The 22,326-nt window shown below is 39.5% G+C and overlaps 1 protein-coding gene across 2 annotated transcripts in view; it reads left to right on the top strand.

The window, feature by feature from the left end:
- The window catches only part of triqk (triple QxxK/R motif containing), a 128,447-nt gene extending 107,648 nt beyond the window's left edge, over nucleotides 1-20,799 (top strand). The window contains exons 1-4 of one of the 2 annotated variants that reach the window (XM_063898462.1): nucleotides 743-921; nucleotides 3,374-3,448; nucleotides 12,001-12,086; nucleotides 19,056-20,799. In XM_063898462.1, coding sequence (XP_063754532.1) covers nucleotides 3,388-3,448; nucleotides 12,001-12,086; nucleotides 19,056-19,163 — 255 coding nt within the window. In that variant the 5' untranslated portion in view covers nucleotides 743-921; nucleotides 3,374-3,387 and the 3' untranslated portion in view covers nucleotides 19,164-20,799. Of the gene's footprint in view, nucleotides 1-742; nucleotides 922-3,373; nucleotides 3,449-12,000; nucleotides 12,087-19,055 lie in introns of those variants that run through there. The other variant, XM_063898463.1, reaches the window with a different exon arrangement.
- Nucleotides 20,800-22,326: the final 1,527 nt, after the last annotated feature.

Below are 22,326 nucleotides of genomic sequence, written 5' to 3' on the forward strand. Positions count from 1 at the left end.
AAAGACTAATGAAAGAGAAATAAACATTGTGGAGATTGCCTCGTCTTTGATGAGGTCGGCTGTTGTTTCCTTTAATTGTCACAACATCATTTCAACATGGATAAGTATGCCATTTGTTGTAATCTGACAAGGCTATAATGACTTAAGGCCAACGAGTCAATGTTATATGACTTTTTCATTGATGAAAGGCATGTAAAAGGTCAATATAGTCAATATTTTCTATGGTGAAATAAGCATGAAATAATTTACCTGACTAAAAGTACCAATTCCATAAAAAACAAGTATTGAAGTAAAGGCCCTGCATTCAAAATCATAAGTGTTAGCATCTTATACGGCATTAGGTTATTTATATTGACAAGTCTACCTTTATATAGTGGAGTTGAAGTAAAAACCCCTTAAAGATGCGTTGTAATGTAAGATATTAATGTAATATTATAATATAATAGTGTATATTAGTATGTGAGTAAATGTAGCCTACTTTTCACTTCTCCATTGTACTTCCCTACAACAGAATACAGCATATAATGAAATGTTGTAACTGTTTTTAGAATTTTATGAATGAAAACTGATTTGGATAAAAACGTCAAAGCTGTTTTTTGTCTACCATTATCGCAAACATAATATATCACGTGCTGCTCCTGTGTTTTGGTCTGAATGCCCCGCCCTACTCTGTTGCTATTGGGCAACTCAAGAAATAACCGAATTTGATTGGATCAAAGGTCTGCTAATCATCTGCGTGGACGTGGAAACCAGGAACTAGGATTGGGAGTAGTGGTGTGTTGGCGTTTTGGGAACATTTGGATCAAAGTGCAATAAAACTGTCAGTGCTGTCGTTCTGCGTCTCCACAAACAGCACCCGACATTTCCTAATGCAGAAACAGCTCTACTAAGCGACACATTCTCTCGATAAACAAGAGCAGTGTGAGTATCCTCGCGAATACAATGAATGAATGCTGCATGTTGTCAATTACATCTCCACTCGGAAGTAAATAATGCTATCAGTTTGCTCGAAAGCTAACCTCGTTGCCCTGCAAAAGCGTTTCGCAAACGCCTACTTCTTCCTCGTGTTAGCGACTGCAGAAAGAAACAAGTGGAAATGCAAGCATCGGCGTTTTTCAGAAACCTAAGAGTCTGTCCATTTTAGAGTGCATGTAGTCATTTTCCACTACGCTAACAGAAACACGCCTTCTGAGAACACACTTCACCAAAACGCCAAACTATGTTATAAGGGATGCCTGTACCTACTTTCAGTTCCTATTTCAATATGTCCATCGATCTTGAGATAATGCAGGCTAAAACTTCTGACCTCTATTAACTACTGATTTAAAGAACATTTAAAAGCTACTTTTTTGTTAAAACTGATTTGTAAAGTTAATGAACATAACACTTTAAAACGTATTGAAATCATTCAATATTATATAGATGAGTGACTCTTAATATTAAATAGAAATAAAATAAAAACATTCTGTAAAACTGAACACTTCATGGGGTGTGTTTTTATTGCAGGACAGCATCACTGATAACGCATATACCTTTTAAACTTGCAATTGAGTGAATTTCCATGCAGCACTATTCAAGAGACTTTGTCTTGTGACTTTTTAATCAAAATCACAATATGGAGTTGTGCAATATCCAAATCACAGTAAGGGCAATAATTGATAAAAGCATAACATGTGAAAATGTTACTCTAAATGAAGAATTGCGAGGCTGCAGAGCTTTTTTTCAGTAATCCTCAGATTTAATAACATATCATTGTTTAGTTGAGATCCCCATCATTTCAATTTATTTTTTATTGATCATTTGGGTAGTGTTTCAGAAATTATCATTCATTCAACATCGCGAATCATATCACATTTCAATATAAGACAGAATAAATGTAAATAGTTATTTTTCCCAAATTGTGCAGCCCAATGTCTTTATACCCCACTGTTGCAAATGCCAAATCCATGTTAGTCTGTTAGTAATCTAATGTGAGAGTGGAATGACCATAGGCGATGATGGAGGCTTCAAATGTGTTGCTTTTGACAATTTACATATAATACTGTGATGTGTTACACAGTAAAACACAGCTTTCAAGGTCCTACTGTGTCTGACTGTAAACATTAAAATTGGACAATTTCCTCTGTTCCCTCTCGCATCCTTTAATTTGCTGACTCTGGTTTCCAATCGCTGGAGAACAATGGCATACATCCTCTTTCTCTGCTGGCACTAACCGTGTTTGAAATGTAGCAGAAAACGGTGTTTTTAGTGTGAGGTAAAATTCAGGTCTCCCAAGGCAGCAGTCTCCCGTGAGAAGGCATCAGTCGGCACAGGCAGCCAGCCACGCTCCTTGAACATGCTAATTCAGTCTCTTTCCTCTATTCCCCTGCTGCACCTTGAGACTCTTCACCACTCCTGTTCTTCTTGGATGCACAAAGATATATTTTTTATTCCATTCGTATTCAACTCTCTGTTCTCCCCTGTGCACGCCTGCTCACACATTTCTCTTCCTATCAAACGTAAACATGCTTCTTTAAAAACGAATATCAATTATCATTATTCTGGCAGAAATTGACAGATATTGGGAGCACTATTTGTCAAAACATATCAGGCATTTCTTTCCACTCATGCTTAAGTCTTTCAGCCAGGTCAAAGAGACTTTAGTATGATCAGAGAGCACAGATCTGCCCCTCGACTCATACTTGCTTTTTTCACTACTTTAAACAAAAGGCTACAATATTGATCGATGCAGTGTGTTTTGAGGGGACCTGTCTGGAATTTAGAGCAGAGTGCTCACTGAGAAACAAACATGTTCGATGGATGCATGTAACACCCACACTGAGTTTTTTTTTAGCACTTTTGTAAAGAAAAGTATAATAAAATCTGAGTTATTTCTGGAGACTATACAGCTATTCATGCGCATGCTTTGACATTAACCAACTGACATTTACGCTGTCACATAGTTACATGTTAGCCTATACTATTTGTCTTACTCCATGCTTTTACTCTATATCTTCCCTTTGTGCTGCCAGGGTAATCAAAGAGAGCTCATGGTGTGAAGGGAAATGGTGTTAGGCTAAATGAGATGGATAGGAAGTGTGCATATTGCGAGCATATCACACATGGAAGATAGGGAGAATTAATTTAATTATGTCTAGCAGATGTATGTGAAAGATAAACCATCTGCCTGATCAACACTGACTACTCTTCCCTATGTATGATTGTGTATTAACTTGAATCCTATCTGCAGATTTCACAAGTCATATCCAGCTACAGTAGCCGGAACAGAGCTATATTCGTATTTGATGAATCTAAATGATCTGCTGTTGCATTGAAGCCCAGCTGTAAGACTCTCTCACTCAGAAGGTGTTTTATTCTCCTCATTTGTCGTTAGGGTGAAGAAGGAGAATGGGGAAGAAGGATGCCACTGCGACCAGGTTACCAGTTGATCAGTACAGAAAACAGATTGGTGAGTCTTCGTTCATCCATGTCAACTGAAATAACTCAAGAAACAACATTTGGTATTGTCAGGCTATTTCATCTTTAAACATGGGTTAGATATTTAATAGCTTTTATTATTTCATAACATAAACTGAATAATAAGGGATCTATTAATATAGCATTCTGTAAACTAGATGATTTATAGTTTAATCAAAAAGATAATCAATGCATTAATTAACAATTAAAACAATAATTTCTGTAAATTAGACCAAAATGCTTTTTGACAGATGAGATTGGTTTTTGGCTTCTTGTGTAACTCCTTTTTAATAAATAACATAGCTCAGTGCTGGATGTGCTGGCAGTTTAACCACGGAACTGTAATTAACTCAGTGTTCTCTCATAGAAACAAGCGAATGTGTTGCAGTGAGACATTTCTTTTGTGGTTTTACATGTATCCCAAACTTCATTAACGTTGGAAATCCAAACATGAGCACTATCTATTTACACAGTGCTTGAACATTTTTCTAATTTGTGTTTGATGGAAAAACTTTGACCAGATCTACCAAAGGAGAATCAGTATACGAGCTTTAGAATGAATTTAACTTGAAGTCAAGCAAGCAGAATCTGAGGTCACATTACTGGCAGATAGTGAATTCCGTGCTTAACAAGCTTCTTCCTTCGATTTGATGTCAGGAGCTGTTTTATCAAACTTTTATACCACTCTGTTGCTGCCGTATTTTGTTTCCCATCCTTCCCCTTACATCACAAAGGCCTCAGAATTGCAATATGTTCGGTATCAATCAAAATTGTGTTCCCCTTTAGCATGCCAGCTGTGGTTGCTTGAAGATCACAGCTCCTATCATGTCATTTTGTTTTTGTTTTCCTCTTGTGTGTGAAAACCAAAAGGTCGCCAGTGGCAAAGCTGGTTAATGGGGAGAAGTTATGACTGACACAGACACAAAAGGAAGGTCTGTTCTCTTTAAGGTTTCCACATCAATCCCAGGAGTGGCTTATTGTGTACATCTAATGTGACTGAGTAGTGTAATTAGATGCAAAAGATGCCCACTTAAAAGTCCACGAAAGAACACTTTCCACTAGATTTAGTGAGACTCTTAAAGCCCTGGTATTGGATCTCATAGCATCTCTAAGAGGAACTTATGTGTTAGCTGACCTGTACACAAGTCTTCTCTAAAGGACTCTTAAAGTTGTTTTCTTGACTAGAGGAGTGGATAGGAAGAGATAATGGTATTGCTTACGTACCATTATTTATTGTGTTGCAAAAATTGAAGAAATGCAGGTTACAAGTGTTACAGGTTAGGCTAAATGGAGATGAATTATATGTCTTTAAACCAAACATCAAAACAAATCTGAACCAACCTACATTGTTCTTAAAAGTGGAAGTGTCCCCTTCCCCCCGGTGGATGATGGTATGTTGGGTCCCTGGTGGTTCACACCCTCTGATTATTCAGGTTTTATATTTCCTGGTGTTACTTATGTGTTAACTTGAGTCATGAGAGGGTCTTATAGTTTGTGCACTGATTTGTAACCTTTCTGTCAAAGAGTGCCTCTCAAGAGTTCTTTCCTTTTGGTTAACATTAATTATTTTACATTATTTTATTTTATTTTGATAGCAATATTGGAGGCATTGCATAACCTTTTGAGATTGTTGTCTTTCTCCCGTTTATTATTGCATCCTTAATAGGGCTAAGGTGCCATAGAGCAGCATGATGGTTGTATATGTTTTATATAGTCAGACTGAAAAATATCTAGTCCACAGACATCCCCTTACTGTCTGTTAGTGTGTAAAACTAGGCAGCTTCAATAAAAGAGAGGGAAACCTAAAATAACAAGCTCATTTCCCACAGTTTAATCCTCTTCCATGGTCCTCTTTCTGCCTTTGCCTCTTTCAAGCCTTAATTTCTAACACTTTTTATGCTTTTTGGAAAGAATGGCTTATTCATAGAGCATCAGCAGTAGTCCAGGCTGGTGGTTGAGCTCCACTATCATCTCTGCTGGAGAGCTTTTGTCATGTCAATGGACCATAAAGGGGCCACTGTTGACACTTTCCTTTAAATACCATTATTAAGCCTGTTATAATTGACTGCGCCTCAGAAGAGGTAAGCTGTATGTTCCTACATGTAACTGGTCAAGTTATGATAGCAGCTGCCTATTGAACAAATCGGGCAAATAGTCTACTTGACAGGGATAACCACACCCAAGATTTTGGGTAGGGCAAAGTTGAGAATTGATGTAGTTGGAAATGTACTCAGTTGTTGTTGTAGACTACAATAAATCATAAAAGTATAGTTGTTTTTTGTCTTTCAATTGTAGATTATCTTTATTCAGCTCTTAATCTCACATAGACTGTGATATTTGGTCTTCTCTCACCTCGTTGCACATGATGGTATAGGACAAGGCATACATTTCTCCCATGTTTCTGGCATCTGCCCCCCAGTTCCTCGACCATCCATCCGGGCAGATGCCAGCGATGCGCACCATGTGGTCACTGACTATTTGGCTGCCATGCCACGTAGAAGCAAACATGAGGAACCGTCTGACATGCTGTCAGTGTGTTGCCCGCCTCGTCCCAGGGCTCTCGGAGAGTAACGGACAGTGGTCTGTCTGGCCAAATCACCCCATTTAGGTCCCACACCACAAAAACTCAAAAACACACACACTGAACTCCTCAGGTGTATTTGGTTTGCAATTGACACAATTATGTACTTGTTTGTAACAATTATTCCTGCACAGCAGCTTTTTAAACATTACAGTACTGGCTGGATTTGACATATACCAACAGACCGTGTTATTGCAAGCATCTGTAGATGTTGTGATTCAAAACACGACACAATAAATAATGGATTGTTTCTTTAGAACTATAAGTATATAAGTATCCATGCGTAAGCACAGCAACGTTATAATAGAATCTAATGAATTCATAAATGGCATTAAAGTTAATCACTAAATTATTTGCACCAGTTTAAACATTTAACTTGATTTTTCAAGCCAGCAATAAAGGCGTAGAAGTCACTGTTACATGTTGGTGAATATTGTGTAGATTTTTTTATTTTCTGCATCTGTCAGACCAACACAGCTAGAGGTGTTGTTGCTGTATGTTGTATACTGGAGTTTGAGAGTTTGGAATTTGAGGAGCAATTTATTCTCGTTGTAGTTGACATGAAAACATCAACAGAGGTAAAAACCAGAATGAAGTTCACTGTATGAGGTAACCTCAAATTCAGCAAGCGAGGTCTTGAATGAATCCTAACTTGGCACGAGGCGAACAACAGTTTTACCAGGACACCTTCCTGCCTGTCAATCCCATCAAAATATTAAGATTGCGTGAAAAATACTTGAATCTTTGCAGGGTATAACATTCAAGTAAACGGATTGATATTAATTATTTCCCGAAGTATTTTCATAATTTCTGTACATCAGGCCATTTACAGTTATATGTAAATTAATCATGATTTTTTGACCCAAAGAACTGAACATTCCTTGACATGTTTGTTGTGACATAAGCAGACAACAAGTGCAGCATTGGCTTCAATTGTCCCTCATCAGTGCAACGCTGTATCACATCACACTTATCATACCAGGTCAATATGTGTTCCTTTTTACTACTGATTTTTTTGATCATCATTCATCCTTCTACTCACTTCAAGGCAATAGCACATAATACTACCCCCTCCGTTTTGCTATTTAGCTCTTGTAACGTCCATGTAAAAACATGTCTGTATTTTGTCTAGCTTAATGACACATTCTGGTTGGCTCAGAAACAAAAAGAATAAGAATGTCAGTATGAGGGGTTCCTCATTTTTATCCCTTCATGTTCCCTACATAAATTGGTGATGTTCTGGTACACTCAGTGAACTCACAGGCACTTGCGCAGCATACAATTTGCTCCTCTCGAGGCTGTCGTGCTCAGGGGTACAGTGATGGTTTCCCTGCTGTGCTAGGCTCGTAGGTGGAGTCGTAGTTCGTGATCAGAGTGTCTTACTAGAAAGTTCGCTAATGAAAATGCAGTTGTATAGATATCTTCGATCAATTGATTCTCTTATCCTCCTTCAGCATTGAGGGCTTGAAAAAAACTGCTGTACAAAACTTACAAAATTAGCCGCCAAGTTCTAGTTTGTTGCTGCTTTGCCATAGATGTATGTCTGCCTCTGCCTGACTTCTGCTCCAATAGTGCGTATCCAATCAGAAGATGTGCACGTGCTAACGTTAGCGTACGCTGCTAACTGGCCCGTTGTCGCCACCTCGAAATCTGATTGGTTAACGCCACAGTTTTGTTTGCGTTCACTTTAAGCTACAGGCGCCCCACTGTTGATTCTGAAGGCCTAAGGGCAGATTTCTTTGACCCTAGCAACACATTATGGCTGAAATATGATTGGATAAAAGCTCTAACATAAAGGCCAGCCCTCCAAATCTCGTTCTGAGGCTGGAAGCAGCGCAGCCAAGACGAACGCTATAAAATGAAGAGAATAGACTATGGGGAATAATTTAATACGTATTTGTGGAAAAAATATATCAACATTTAATTTATATTCTGATGATGTTTAGGCCAGCAGAGAAGGCCTTGCTGGCCCTGACGGCCCACCACTGACTCTGAAAGGATTTGTCTTCGCTCAAAATGACGCAAAGGTGGTGCAGTACCTCAGCTAATACCTAATTAACCTAGAAGGATTTTATTTTCAATGTAAGAAAGGGCAAAACCTCCCATTATAAACTGTGCATGTCGTATGTATAAACATTCAGAGTTAGAAGGGATTTGGTTGTAATGTTGATTTGTTGACCACTAGAAGTATTTTACAGAACTAATTACTGTAAATATCAGGTCGCCACTTTATTATTGCTGAGTGTTATATTGTAAAGTGGTAATATCTTATTCCTTGGTATTTATAATATCTCAAAGAACTATGAATTACATTCCCTTAATTGTTTTGTTTGTGACTAAACAACTAAGTTTTCAAAGAATTGCAGCAATTGCCGCTTCCAATTGTTCCACTGCTGGAGTTCAAGTAGGCAGGAATGCATTTAATGCAACATCTTGACACTTTATCATTACTCCTATGGTCAGAGTTTATTTGTATTCCTTTTTACTACTGATGTTTTTTTCATTCACACAAACTGTTACACTCTTAACTGTCTACCCTTCCCCTAGCTTCCCTTAAATGGCCAATTGAGATGACACAAATTACATACCTTTACCCCCTCCTTCCCATGAGTGCTCAATCACTTGAGGCTAATTTTAGCTAATACCCCCTACCTGTCTCGTTATGCTAAGCAGAACAATAGCTCTAGATAAAAATCATTTCTCCTTAGCCTTAATTCGACACCATTTACAGGTAAATGCAACAGCAAATAAGCAAGGAAAAACCATAAAGCACACATCTAAGGGAATGTACAGTAAGTGGGGGAGGGGGATCACATTCATTTTCCTCTTTCCCCCTTGACATGAAATTGGTGATGTCTTCAATGAAAGGTACACTCAGGGAAGCCTCTCAGCAGGCACTCTGCGCTGCCTTACAAGTCCTAATTTCTCTCTCAGACACGCCATTGTCGTTGCTGTACAGGAGGACAGTGATGGCCTTTCAGTGTGGCAGGCAGCAGTAGGGAGGGATGGGAGGATAGATAATTGGTGACAGAAAGTGTCTACAGAGCCGGTGCAGCAATGACAAATAGCAGTGCTCATAGGCCAAATGCAATATCATCAGGACTGTGTGTGAATGTGCGTACATGATATATGCAAACAAACCACAGGAGAGGCATCATGAGGCTTTAAGAAGAACCACTGTGATACAACAACATTACAATATTTTACACAGCCTGGTGTAATTTTCTGGCATTCTCTTTCATATCAATTATTCATCCTTGGTGTAATTACTTTTATTTTGCTCCAATTAAGTATTGATTCTTACCAGATGGTTGCATACAAACATAATTTCTTCATGTAGCAACAATTTCAGCCCCATGAATGAGGAAAAACAGCAAGACAGCAAAGGTGGATGTTGTTAAATTCGTTTATGGGAATTGTTGTAAATGCTGAAAAGTCTGCAAAGGAAATGTAAACTCCAGCTTGTTTAAGTTTCAAAATGATTTTGTCTTTGAGTATCCTCGGGAACTTTACTGCAGAAGCTGTTCCCTAAGGACAGACAGCGAGACAAAAAACAACAATGAACTTGTTCAAGTTGTGGGCATCAATTTTAAATTGAAGTTTACAACTTTTTCCCCCTGACTGGCTGGGTACAGGACAGGTTGCAAAACAAAGATTATGGATGCCTACGATTTTCCACCAGGCAACAACTTTCAATTGTTGTTCCTGTTAAGTATATGAAGAATGTTCCCAGGATTCCTGGAGAGGGTATTATATTATTTTATTAGAGGGTACATGTATAAGCATAAAGGCCCAGTCATATAAAATAGTGTGACCAGTGGATTTGCCCGCTCAGGTAAAGATCAATTTGGGCCATTGATCAAGAACCAGTTAGTTGTCAAGCAACAGTCAGTTAACAAGCTTTACAGTTTGAAGAGCTTCTTCCACCCTTTATTTAATGACATTATGGACAATACTGAGAAAAAATGGGGGTAATCCCACAAGTAAAGAGAAAATAGGAGTGACTAGAACTAGCATTTTTTCCTCTGGTGGTTAGCCTGTTAGCTTCATCTGTTTGCCAACTAGTTTTAAAGGGACACCGATTCATTTCCCTTTACCACTGTGACACTGCTCTTAACAAGAGTTAAATCATACGAAAGGAGTGCTACGAATGTGTATTTTGCAGCCAAGTAGAGTCTGTGCATGTTATATATTTTTTACAAGCTGTATTTTTTCATTTTAATATATAATTTGTAGTATTTGATAAAGCTTCCTGTAGTTTTACATGATCATTACCAGCCGTTTGCAGTCTGAAAATACCTGCAGAATGTATGTGAATGGTGAGCAACCTGAGGTGCCCTCCAATCAAATTTCTCCCGCTTCACTTTCTGACAAGAGGAGACATCCAGTGACCCCCCCTCCCCTAATAAATTCCCACTCGCTCACTCTCTGCTTCTGGCAACATGCTCCCCATTTCTATTAACCTTCCACTGAGTCAGAGGGAGGTGGAGGAGGAGCTTGGGACCAGGAGGGATGGAGAAATCGAGAAAGGAATAGAAATGGAGTGCAAGATTTCAGAAAAAGGGGGGTGAAAAAAAGTGTGTGTGTGGGGGGGAGGGTGCTTAACACCATGCTTATGGTTATCTCGTCTCTCCTGCATGGCTTGTCCACAGAAGAGGAGAACCTCTGCTCCCCAAGAGACATGATACTCGATGATATGCAGCTCTGTTTTACAGAAACACAACACGTACACACCTCCTCACCCCTCCTTTCTCACTAGCTCATTTTCACTCTTTTCTCTTACACAACCTTTCCAGATGGATATTGACTCTTTTCCCTCTCCTTCCTCCTTCTCTTCTTCCCTCTCTGTAGATGAGTCTTAATTGGCTTGGAGTAAAAACACCAAGTAGCCTCTGCCTGTCACATCACCCATTGAGAAAGCCTTAAAGCTGACCCAGGGGCTTTGTCTGTGACGCACGCACGCACGCACGCACGCACGCGTATTGTACCTTTCCATCCATTTATTTCCCAGCTACTAGCTTAAATGTAATTATCTGAACTCTCACTATAGATTTTAACATTATCCTCTTCTAAATTTACCATTAACTAAATGTTCTAAAATAAAAACATCTTTAGGGACCTCACAAAAATGTCTGCAATCCTTGTCCTTGTCTATACATGGTTCACACAAATATAAGGACAGTAGAACACAACCACACACACACACACACACACACACACACACACACACACACACACACACACACACACACACACACACACACACACACACACACACACACACACACACACACACACACACACACACACATACACACTCTGTTCAGCAAGCTGTTGCCTTTCCACCCTATTGTTAGCAACGTTCCTTTTCAGTAGTTTCCGTTTCTGCAGTGTGTTGTTTCTAATTAGACCAGGACAGCCAGCTCAGCATGTGAAACAAACGCACACAAACACACACATGGTTTTTTCCAGGTGGCCTGTTTGCTCACAAGACACACACTTGAGATTTGAGCCTCAAGCAAGCACAGGTGAACTGTGTGCTGCTCAGTCCAGAAATAATTCTCTGAATATTAGTTTTCTGTGCAGAACCAGTGTGGAGGTAAATGTTATTGCAGAGATTGAGAAACTCCAATTCACATAAACTACACGTATCTTTATTTTCTCACCTGCCTCACTTTTTTGCAGCTTTTGCAGTTGGGTTTTGAAATTGCAGCAGACTAACAAAAATATTTTCAACATTTTGGTAACAATTCTTACTCCCTTTCTTGCAGAGAGTTAGAGGATGAGATCAATATTGCTCTAATTGATAATTGCTTAGCATAAAGTCTGGAAACAGGGGAAACTGCAAGCCTGGCTCTGCTTTTTAGGTTAAACTAGTCTGCTTAACATATCCAATTAAACTCACCAAAAACATGTGTGACAGTCATTTTAAATGTGTACCCCATTTATTTTCTGTCTTTCAGGTAAACAGGACTACAAAAAGACAAAGTCAGATTTAAAGCTAACACGGCTGAGAGCTGAAGCAAAGAAGAATTCCTCTGGATTCAGGGTGAGACTGGCTGGTCTTTACAATTCTCTTCAGGAATACTGACGTCTTTATCTCCCATCTTTTTCTGTTTCTGCTGACCTGAACTTTCTTCTTTTTATTTGTGTGTCCATCTACCTGTTTGAGAGTGTCTCTCAATAGATCACGTTCATATACGTTGCTCTTCGCTCTTTTACAACCTTGACATGTCTTAATGAATGAGTATAACAATACACATCCAGCTGTAATGATGTGCTGTTGCCCCCATGCCTGTCCTTAAAGGATCTGAACAAGTGTGGAAAACTTTCTTTAAAAAAAGAAGAGTCCTCCTTAGAATAAAGTTAACAAAAGTCTCTTCCGTCTACCAAAAGATGACATTACACATAATGAATTCCTGAAAAGATTGAAATTCAAGGGGGTCCTTATTCATTTACTGGTGAAGAAGTAATTTGGGAGGAGAGACAGTGGAAAATATGAGCACAGAGGAAAAAGAACAGGAATACTGAGGTGATAATAAAGAAAGAGTTGGGTTATTCCAAAGTAAAAGGTGGGTAGGTGTTGATAGAAAAGTCTGTCTCTCCTTTGCCATTATGCTGGAAAAGATGGATGACTCCTCCTGTATCACTCTGGCAAACATGGTACTGCTGTTTATGCTTTTCTTTATTCTGCTGGCTCACCAATAAACAGTTTTACTATTTCAAGATCGCTCCATAAAGGGTTAGCCAATGCCAATATAATAGCATTTGAATCTACCGTCAAACGTTTTTAAAACCCCTTAGGAATTGCAGATACATGACAGAAGGTGTTCAGTGCTTTTTCTTTAAGCTATTGCAAAATGAAAGTCAGTAGTAAGAAAACATAATTAGGGTCCGAGTACGGAGAAAGAGGGATCAATTAAGAGTGCTAAACCTACAGTATTTAACTGGTATGATTATTGTGCGTTGATGTAGTAATGAGCCTTATTAGCACAACTTACAAAAGAAGCAGCCCTCTGATTGGTCCTTTGATGGTTGTTGATCACAGCCTTCTGATTGACCGATTTTAAGATCCCTTCGATTGGCCTTTTTGAACAAGCCTTTTCATTGGCTCATTGAGCGAGCGTTAAAATCACAAATATCAACTCTTGACATTCTCTCCAGAAAATCCTCAGAGATTTATTTTATTTGTTGGATTAGTTGAATTTATTCTGACTCCTAATGGTTCATGCTCAAGGGTCGAGGCCTGTGGACTTTAACATTGAGTCATAATCATTGTAACTACTACTGGCAACAGGAAGCCAGCCTCATGTGACGAACATTGTCAGATGTACATGGAAAAAAACATGCGTGTTCCACTCATATAGAGGAACATAGGGTTTGTTTCAACTCAATGCATGGTAGCGTCAACCTACCTCCCTCCGGTACTCCATAGGCACATGGGTGTGACAGGACCTGCATTTCCCTGCTTGCAGCTTCAAATGAGACTTGTTGTCTGTTTTGCGCATAGTTATTTTTCTTTGTGGCATTGAGAATTGGTTCTTTGTACAGTACATAAAAAGCCACAAGGCTTCACTTCCTCATTAGACCTCAGTTGGCACGTAGTACACAGAGAAGAACAAATCATAGTGAAGATTAAACACTGGGTGAAATGGTCAGGTTTTAAAATATGCATCTCTTAGACACGCAAGGCCTCATTAAGCATGTCTTTAATCCAATTAGATTAGTCCATATCTTGAAATATTGATATTGCTTATGAATAATTCAGGTTTTTCACACCCAAGACGAGGGGAATTTTCAGAGGTCGGATTAAAAATACCTCTGGGACAAGGATATTAAACTGACTTAGACCCTTTGGCCCCCGAGTTCGATTGAAATTCAGCCCAAATGTAATGGATATTTGGTCACGCTTGCTTTCCCATCGAGTCGTTTTAGCGTAATAAAAAGTTGTGATTTAACACAGCTCTGTGATGACAGTAAAAAGCCCCCCTCCCTGTCTTTGTATCTCCTTCCTTTGGTTGATAGCAATGATTTATCAGCAGGTTTTTAAATCATGTTCCAGTGTGCATTAGGATTCCTCTCCTCTCGCCTTCCCTTTCCCTTCTCATTCTTTCCCCATGTCCCTGGTTGAGCTGCTGGTCTCGGATGCAGCTGGCATCTCAGAAGGACCAGCAGACATGTGGGCACAGAGAATCTGGCAGCTGCCAGGGCAGGCTGTCTTGGGGCTGTCCTCGTAGCAGGGCAGTCTGGGGAAGTTGGCAGCAAAAAGGATGGAGAGACTAAGAGAGAGCGAACGTCTGTTCCCCACAACAGCGATCAGTTGTCGGGCTGCACAAAACCTCCACCTCTGAAGTGGCAGAAAGCAGCCACATGTTATGGCTGAGGGTGTTATTTTTAACACGTTGAGTCACGGTGTGTCTACGGAAATAGCTTGTTACTTCCCGAATGCAAGTGTAGACATATTTCCTGTCCTGCTCCTTCAAACTCTGGATGGCAGTGCTCTCTCTGCAGTCTCTCCTCAGGTTGCCAGGAGAAGAAGAGGCGCCTTCGAAGTAGCTCCAGCACACTAGCTTGCAGCACAGGAAACAAGCCTGCTGCCTTGTCTAATTGGCATACTAGCCTTCTGTTCAGTCCTGCACTATTTTCCTTCTGCTTTATTTAGCTGCTGAGCCTAGAAAGTTTGGAAAAATGTGCTTATGGGATTGCCGGATGAAGGATACAAATAATAACTCTAGGTATCTTCCAGCTGTCATAAATGGATCTAGTCTAGTCTGCATAGAATGTGATTGAATTTTTTTGTTTTTGCATTTGTTTGATGTCTTTTTCCGCCACATTCCTTAAAGATAAACTTTTCATGAACTTGATTCATGAAGCTTGAAGCAGATTGAGCACCATTGCTTCTAATCAGCTGAGTAAAAGTCAGAACTGTGGTGGTGTGCTGAAAACTGCCAAACTGTAGCATCTGCACCAGCCTCTCACTGAAGAAGCCTGAATCTGTTGTCTGTGCTGGCCATTAGGTTTATGAGGCCTATTCACACCTTACTGCTGCTTAGGAGCGTAGACAGATAGCACATGGGCATTTGTAGGTTTTATGGCCTTTTATGTCTTTAATTTACAGTAGGCTTTATGACAGACTCAATGAGTTGTGATAAGACTTTTCTATCCCTGGAGATGCTTTTTTTAAGTGTCCCTAAAGCATGCGTAAAAAAGGGAATGGTCGTATAAGAAAATGGTTTTAGCTGTAGTATGTAACGGGCCAATTTGTCCACTTAAGATAATCAGCAAGCCACAAACTGAAAGTGGGTCACAGCTTGGAGCTATTTTTATCGCATTTTTACATATAGCTATCCCTTAATTATTTCATTAGTCTAATCAAATCAAGTAATTATTTCAGTTACATTTGTTAACCATTGGTCATGTAAAATTAACAATTATTTTTACCCTTTGCTCTAGGTAAATGTAATTTGGCATGTTTCACTATTACGTGACTGAGAAGAAAAATCAGTAGATCAATGACTAATAATTATGAATTGCAGGCTAGGAATGGTTTTAAATGAATGAGTGTTGAAATGTGAAGCAGTTGGCATGCTCCAAGTTTGGAACAGCAGACAGGAGTAATGTACTGCTGTTGATGGGGCAACAAAACATATTTTACCCCCCAAAAAAGAAATACCCAACTAAGTGTAATAGTCATTATTTAGCCTTTTCCTTATAAAAGGGTTTTTCTATATTCCTTTTGAAGCCACCGTACTCCTTTGACAAAACAGTAACTTTACATTACAGAACATGGAGGTCTTCTAACACTGCCTTCAAACCATAAATAATAACAATACGTGTCCAACTTGTATTTAACCAGTGATGAAGTATAACCTAATGGTTGTTTGTTTTTCACTCTGAGTTTTACATACGAGACCTGCTTACCAACCGCAGCCCAAATGCAACAACAGTTGTTTGTCTCTCTGCCACCCACATACAGCCACACACTGAATCTCTCTTGCTTAGCACATAGTCACATACGGACTGACACACACACAGACACACACACACACACACACACACACAAACACAAACCCAGGAGGAGAATAAAAGGCGGACCAGATGAGGGGATGTCTGCTGAGTAGTGGCTTGTCGCCAGGGTGACAGGCACCCAGATCCCAGCATGCCTAGTGCGCTGCAGCTGCCGCCGGTGCCGAGAGAGCCACATGATGAAGATGATGGTGCTTGGGCCCGCTCCAGGTGTCTCCATCAGAATGTGGGCAGAGAGAGGCTGTGTGTTTGTCTGAGTGTGTGTGGACGTTTGAGTGGGCGCACATACATTTATTTGTGAGACAAGGCAAGAGTCAACACAGTAGGCCACTCTCCTCGAAAACAATGATCTCAATCAAGTGCAGGTGCTTCCTACAACTCAAGTGTTTTCACCGAAACCCCTCCAGCTTGTTTTCATAGACGAGTCACTGTAACCAGCTGTCGTCCTTTTCTCTCAAACCTGAAGCACAGACAGGGGAAGAAAAAGAAAACCTGGATTGCGATTTCATGGCTGCTTGTGCTTTTGTTTCAGCGGCAATTCAACGAAAAGCTTACCTGCGTCAGAAGCTCAAAATATTCTCTGCGATAATGTCGGCAGCATTACAAACGCTTCTCTTTGTCCTGTTTTCCGAAGCTGCGAGAGAACACAAGAAAAAAAAAGAAGCGGAAAACAATCAAGCCGCCGTGATTTGATAACAGTTCTCTCTTCTCTGAGGCCGAGGCGAAATAGAAAAGTAAATCAAGCGGTAGGAGCCTGGCGGTTAATATATGAAACTAAAGTGCATGAAATTTAAAAGTTTTCCAATTAAGCAAGGACTTAAAGCTGTTTGGAGGCTGCCGGGATGTAGATAAATGTGGGCTGAGGCTAATGAAGACCAATGCTGCTGATGACTAGGCACTACAACATGTACACAGATAGCTGTGGAAGCCGTGACGCCTTTTAATTGTCGCCCCCCGTACAACCCCGCACCCCCTTAGACGGATGGGAATTATTATTAGCCCCCCACCACCCCTCGTTTATTCCGAGCCTTATCTCTCACTTGTTTTCTCGCTCGTTCTCACTCTTGTTTTTCATTTTGTCATTCCTCTCTGGCCAGTGGGTTGAATTGCAGTCGTCTCTGTGTGTGCGTGCGTGCTACGTATAGCAATTACAGAACTGATTCCTTCTTAAATTTTCATTCATTTTTTCTTGTTTGCTGATTTTGTGATCGTCATTTCCCTTTACTTTAACTATAGTAGGTAGATTTAGATGCTTATGCAATATATAAATTGAAGCATAACATTCTAAATATTTGTACAAATGTCATCAAAGGGTATGAATTACTTTCTGTAGAATGAAAATCATGTTTTAAATTCACTTGCCACCTTGTCACCTTTTGTTGTTGTGGCCCAGATTGCATGTAATAACTCATTTCTATGTTCAAATCAAATATTTCTTTTTGAATAACCACCAATCAGACAGTACTCTGCACCCTTTTAAAGCACTCCAAGCTCTCCCGTGTTGATTAGAAAGTTTGCTGCTAATGAGTTCTCTTGATAAAAAATAACTGGCATTGTTCAATACTCTGAGTGGCCCTAATGAAACTCCAGCTGATGAAGATTGTAATCGTGTGAGCGCCACATAATGAACAAGCGCTCCAAATTCTCATTTTCAAGTTGAATGCCACTCCTCTGGAAAGCTTCAATTTGTTTGACAATTAACCAATAGAAAATCTGAAAAAAAAGAAAAGAATTAGGCCATTTTGTTGAAGAAAGTTGAACTTTTCAGTCAAAGAGGCAGGAGAACAGTGGAGACTGATGGCAGATAGAATAGACTAAAATACTGCGGTCACTAAATGACTGCTTTGTGAAATGGAATGCCACTTTTTTTTATCTCAGATGTGGCTCCAGATTTACTCTGCAACATTTCCACGTAATCTTTAAACATCAATACCAGTAAGGGATGTGTTGCCCTGTCATACTTTCCTCGGAGTAATCCATACAGACCCAAATGGTCTCTTAGATTGTTTTGTCCCACAACATTAGTGTGTGAAAGGGAGCTACTGAAGCTTTCTAATTCAACAACACCTGAACAAAATGTACTTTATATAAACAAATAAATAACAACATTAATTCTACTTCAGTAAATGTATTGTTAGTGTTCCTTTTATTTCGACAGGTAACGGTTTCCCACAGGGAATCTCTCTAAGCAGTTGAGAGTGTTTGTCTCACTAGAGGTAGAACACCTACTGCGGGGACCTGGTTTACTTCTAAAGAGTGTGAAACTGTTTCCACACAAATGCAAAAACATGTGAAAACACATCTGTTTGGTCTTCCATTAGTAGTAATGTTGTGTTTACTACCGCTGTAAACAAGGCTTTTGAAAAAATTATTTTCCGAGTGGATATTATTATTAATGCCATTATTGTGTGCTTGTGAAGACGGAAACCCTGACACATGATGATGAGTTGCGAACCTTTTTAAACATTAACATGGCTTTCAGATTACTGCGCAGTTGCTTATTTATTTCATGTCAAATATGCAAATGTAATTAAGTGATATTATCAAATATTAGGATTTGATCAAAGCAAACCTGATTAAATTACAGTATAGTCAGAGTGTGTTGCTGCAGTGTCATCCTACCACTGAAACAGAGATCTACTAAACTGTAAGTCAGAGATGATTCCTGTATGGTACGATCAGATGTATGGTACAAATAAGTTTAATACATTGTTTTTCTTGAAATAATTATTGTCAGCTTTTCAAAATGAGCTAATAAACTATATATTATTTTACCCAAAGTCAGGCTGGTAAGATTGAGATGAAAAGAAACACACAGGGACTTGGCAAACATAGAATAACAACACTGATAGATTAGGACAGTAATAACAGAACCATGCCAAAGTAGAGCTGTTCCTGTGAGTAAAGAAAGACACGGGATCCTGCAGATGAATATATAAATAGTTCTGCAGGTGAACAATGTATCTTAAAACTTTCTCTCTCTCCTTTTCAGGATGCCTTCCTGGTCATAGCAGCAATCCTGTTTTTTGTACTCTGCGTCTACGCCTTCTTCTACCTCAACCTGAGCACAGAGCTTGACCTGGATGTGGATGTGGATTAATGACCTACACTTCATCGACCAGGACGGGACACAGTCTGTCAGCTTTTGAACTCACTTTTGGTGCCTCGATGACCTTAAGGAGAAATGACACAATGCATAAAATAACTCAAGTTTCAGGACATTTTTCGACAGAATTTCTTCCTTTCCTTTATTTTCTGCATGGGAGCACTCAAATGTATTATACTGACTAGTACTAACTATACTAGTTCTTTGTTTTTTTCCCTCCGTCTAGATATGAGTGTCTATCTTTGATTCTCTTTCCTTTTTACACAATTACACCAACCCTCTGCTAATCATATTCTGCAGAATCATGTCCCACTGTTTTCTCCACTAATAGAAAAATGTAAATCTCCCGCTGAAGCTCTCGTCACATCGAGACAAACACTCGCCTCACATTCCAGTGCACAAACCTCTCCTCCCAGATATCTGCAGATCACAAAGTGTGAGATTAGAATCCACAAAGCCCTCACCCTGATTGAATGTGTGTGCAGAATACAGAACAACACATTCAACCTGCTGCACACACTCGCTGCACGAAGAGAGACATTCACAGGATTAGCATTACAAATATGATTCCTGTTCGTTCATTTGTATTGAAATTACCGACATGTACGGGGACTGATTTGAGGTGAGCCTGTATATTCTTCTTAAGGAACACCTTGATAATTTTCCCTTCTTGTCAAATGTAGGTATTGTGTGAAGGTTTTGTCAAAGCCTCTTTATCAATGCACATACACTGCAAGGTGCAACGACTGACCTTCCTTTAAGCATCTCAGTCCAAGTGCTTTCATTATTTGAGAGATTCTTTGTTCGCAGTGCAGGCAGGAGCTTTTACTGAATCCTTTACCTCTTTTTTTGTTTGAAATTGCAACGTTTTCCAAGTTATTATCACTCTCCATTCCATGTCTATCTTCCGCACTCATCAACCTTAACTATCAGTAGCAATACTGTTTTCTCGAAGCAATAGAGCATTGTTTTTAATATGATTATTTTATATGATGCATGAAAGGCTAATATCAAATACACAAGAGGCCTAGTTGCTTATTTCTGACATGTCCCCCCCCTTCCCCTCGACCAGGTCTCTTTTCAGTAACAAGTCTTGTGTCTGTGCTTCATGTGTATGGGCTGAGATTAAATGTGAGACTGATTTTTGAGCTTTAAGTTTCTGCGTTTTTCCTCTCTATTCTCCCATGACCCCCTAACCTCTAGTAAAAGACTACATGTCCAAGAAACCATTATGATAAGCAAGCCCCCCCTTACTCTCAACCAGGAGCTTTGATCTGAGTCACTCGCATGCGTAACAATAGGTAGCCCGACCTAACAGACCTTCATACCGGACACCTGTTATCTGAAAGGTCACCATTACGAACTACATCTGACTTCCGCGCAATGGATAAGATCTGGCAGCACAACATTTATTCAGAGCCACGGTTTGAAATTTGAGTCATTTTTTCAATTGGTACACAATCCTTTTTATGGTTTGTTTTGCCATTATTTCTCATTTACTGTGTGATGATACAATACATTTTCTTTGCGTTTCTTTGTCAAATTGCTTTGAAGATTTAAAACCCTGTATCTTTCTGTGAAGATATATAATGTGGAAGGACATTAAAGCACCTTTTCAGGTTTCAATACATTTATTTCTATCATTTGTATTACATCTTAAGTGTGAACCAAGACGTGTCAGCTTCTTACATTAGAAAAAGAAATCTCTGTATATTTACACTGCCTGGCCAAAAAAAAAGGTCACACACTCTAATATTCGTTGGACCACCTTTTAGCTTTGATTACGGCACGCATTCCCTGTGGCATCGTTTCCACAAGCTTCTGCAATGTCACAACATTTATTTCTGTCTTGCATTAATTTTTCACCAAGATCTTGTATTGATGACGGGAGATTAGGATCACTGCGCAAAGTCTTCTCCAGTACATCCCATAGATTCTCAATCGGGTTCAGGTCTGGACTCTGTGGTGGCCAGTCCATGTGTGAAAATGATGTCTCATGCTCCCTGAACCACTCTTTCACAATTTGAGCCCGATGGATCCTGGCATTGTCATCTTGGAACATGCCCATGCCATCAGGGAAGAAAAAATCCATTGATGGAATAACCTGGTCCTTCAGTATATTCAGGTAGTCAGCTGACCTCATTCATTGGGCACATAACGTTGCTAAACCTAGACCAGACCAACTGCAGCAACCCCAGATCATAGCACTGCCCCCCACAGGCTTGTGACCTTTTTTTTGGCCGGGCAGTGTATTTCTGGGTTTTGTTGTTTTAATAATACTCATTAACGTTTAATGCAACACAGTGCTTTACATTACAGTGAAATAAGCATAATTAGTGTTGAATATTTATGGTTTTAAAGATGAAAACTAAAGTATTTGTTGCCTCTAAAACTGAAGAGTATAAAAGTGGACAACAGTATACAAATATTGCACATTTTAAATAATAGTGTTGCAATTAAACACGATGGCAGTGTCTACTTACAATAACAACTTGACAATATGTACCAGAAATGTTTTATACTTTTTTATCCGTGAACGTTTATATTTATCTGTCAAGTACAGGTTGTCGTTACCTCGAGTGTTAAAAGTAAAATAAATCCAATGGTATACTAACTTTTATTAGGTTTAATTTTGCTATTGCTTCTTTGAATTTGCTTTAATTCAAGTTATAAAAAACTGTGTTTAATCAGTAATAGGTTGTTAAATAGAATTGACTATAGTAATGTCTTTATCGGTCCTAATGTCATGGCCTTTCCTTAAAAAGAGCTTGTGTGTCAACAAGTGTAACTGGTAGGATGTTTATTCTGGATTTCCTGAGTGGATTCGAGATAAGCACAGCAGAGATAATCCACACCCATGACAAAACGAGACGTGTGTGACGTCAGCACTCCTCGTTCGACATATCTCTACTAATTGACGGCGTTTCACTGACTCCTGCACACGGCAGTCAAACGTATGAAATTAATCAGGCAGTAGCATTGTATGAGCGTTTAGCATGACCTTAGCAGCGTTCCACAGGAGTTGAACGCACCAAAGCTTTACCTACCATCCTGTGACAAATGAGCTAAACGCCACGCGCCCAAATCCTGCTCATTAGTCATGTGAGGGATGTCACCGAGAGTAATTATACTTAGCCTCAAACTTGCACAAGGCAAC

Source organism: Eleginops maclovinus, chromosome 13 (assembly GCF_036324505.1).
Source record: "Eleginops maclovinus isolate JMC-PN-2008 ecotype Puerto Natales chromosome 13, JC_Emac_rtc_rv5, whole genome shotgun sequence".
Classification (NCBI taxonomy): Eukaryota; Metazoa; Chordata; class Actinopteri; order Perciformes; family Eleginopidae; genus Eleginops; species Eleginops maclovinus.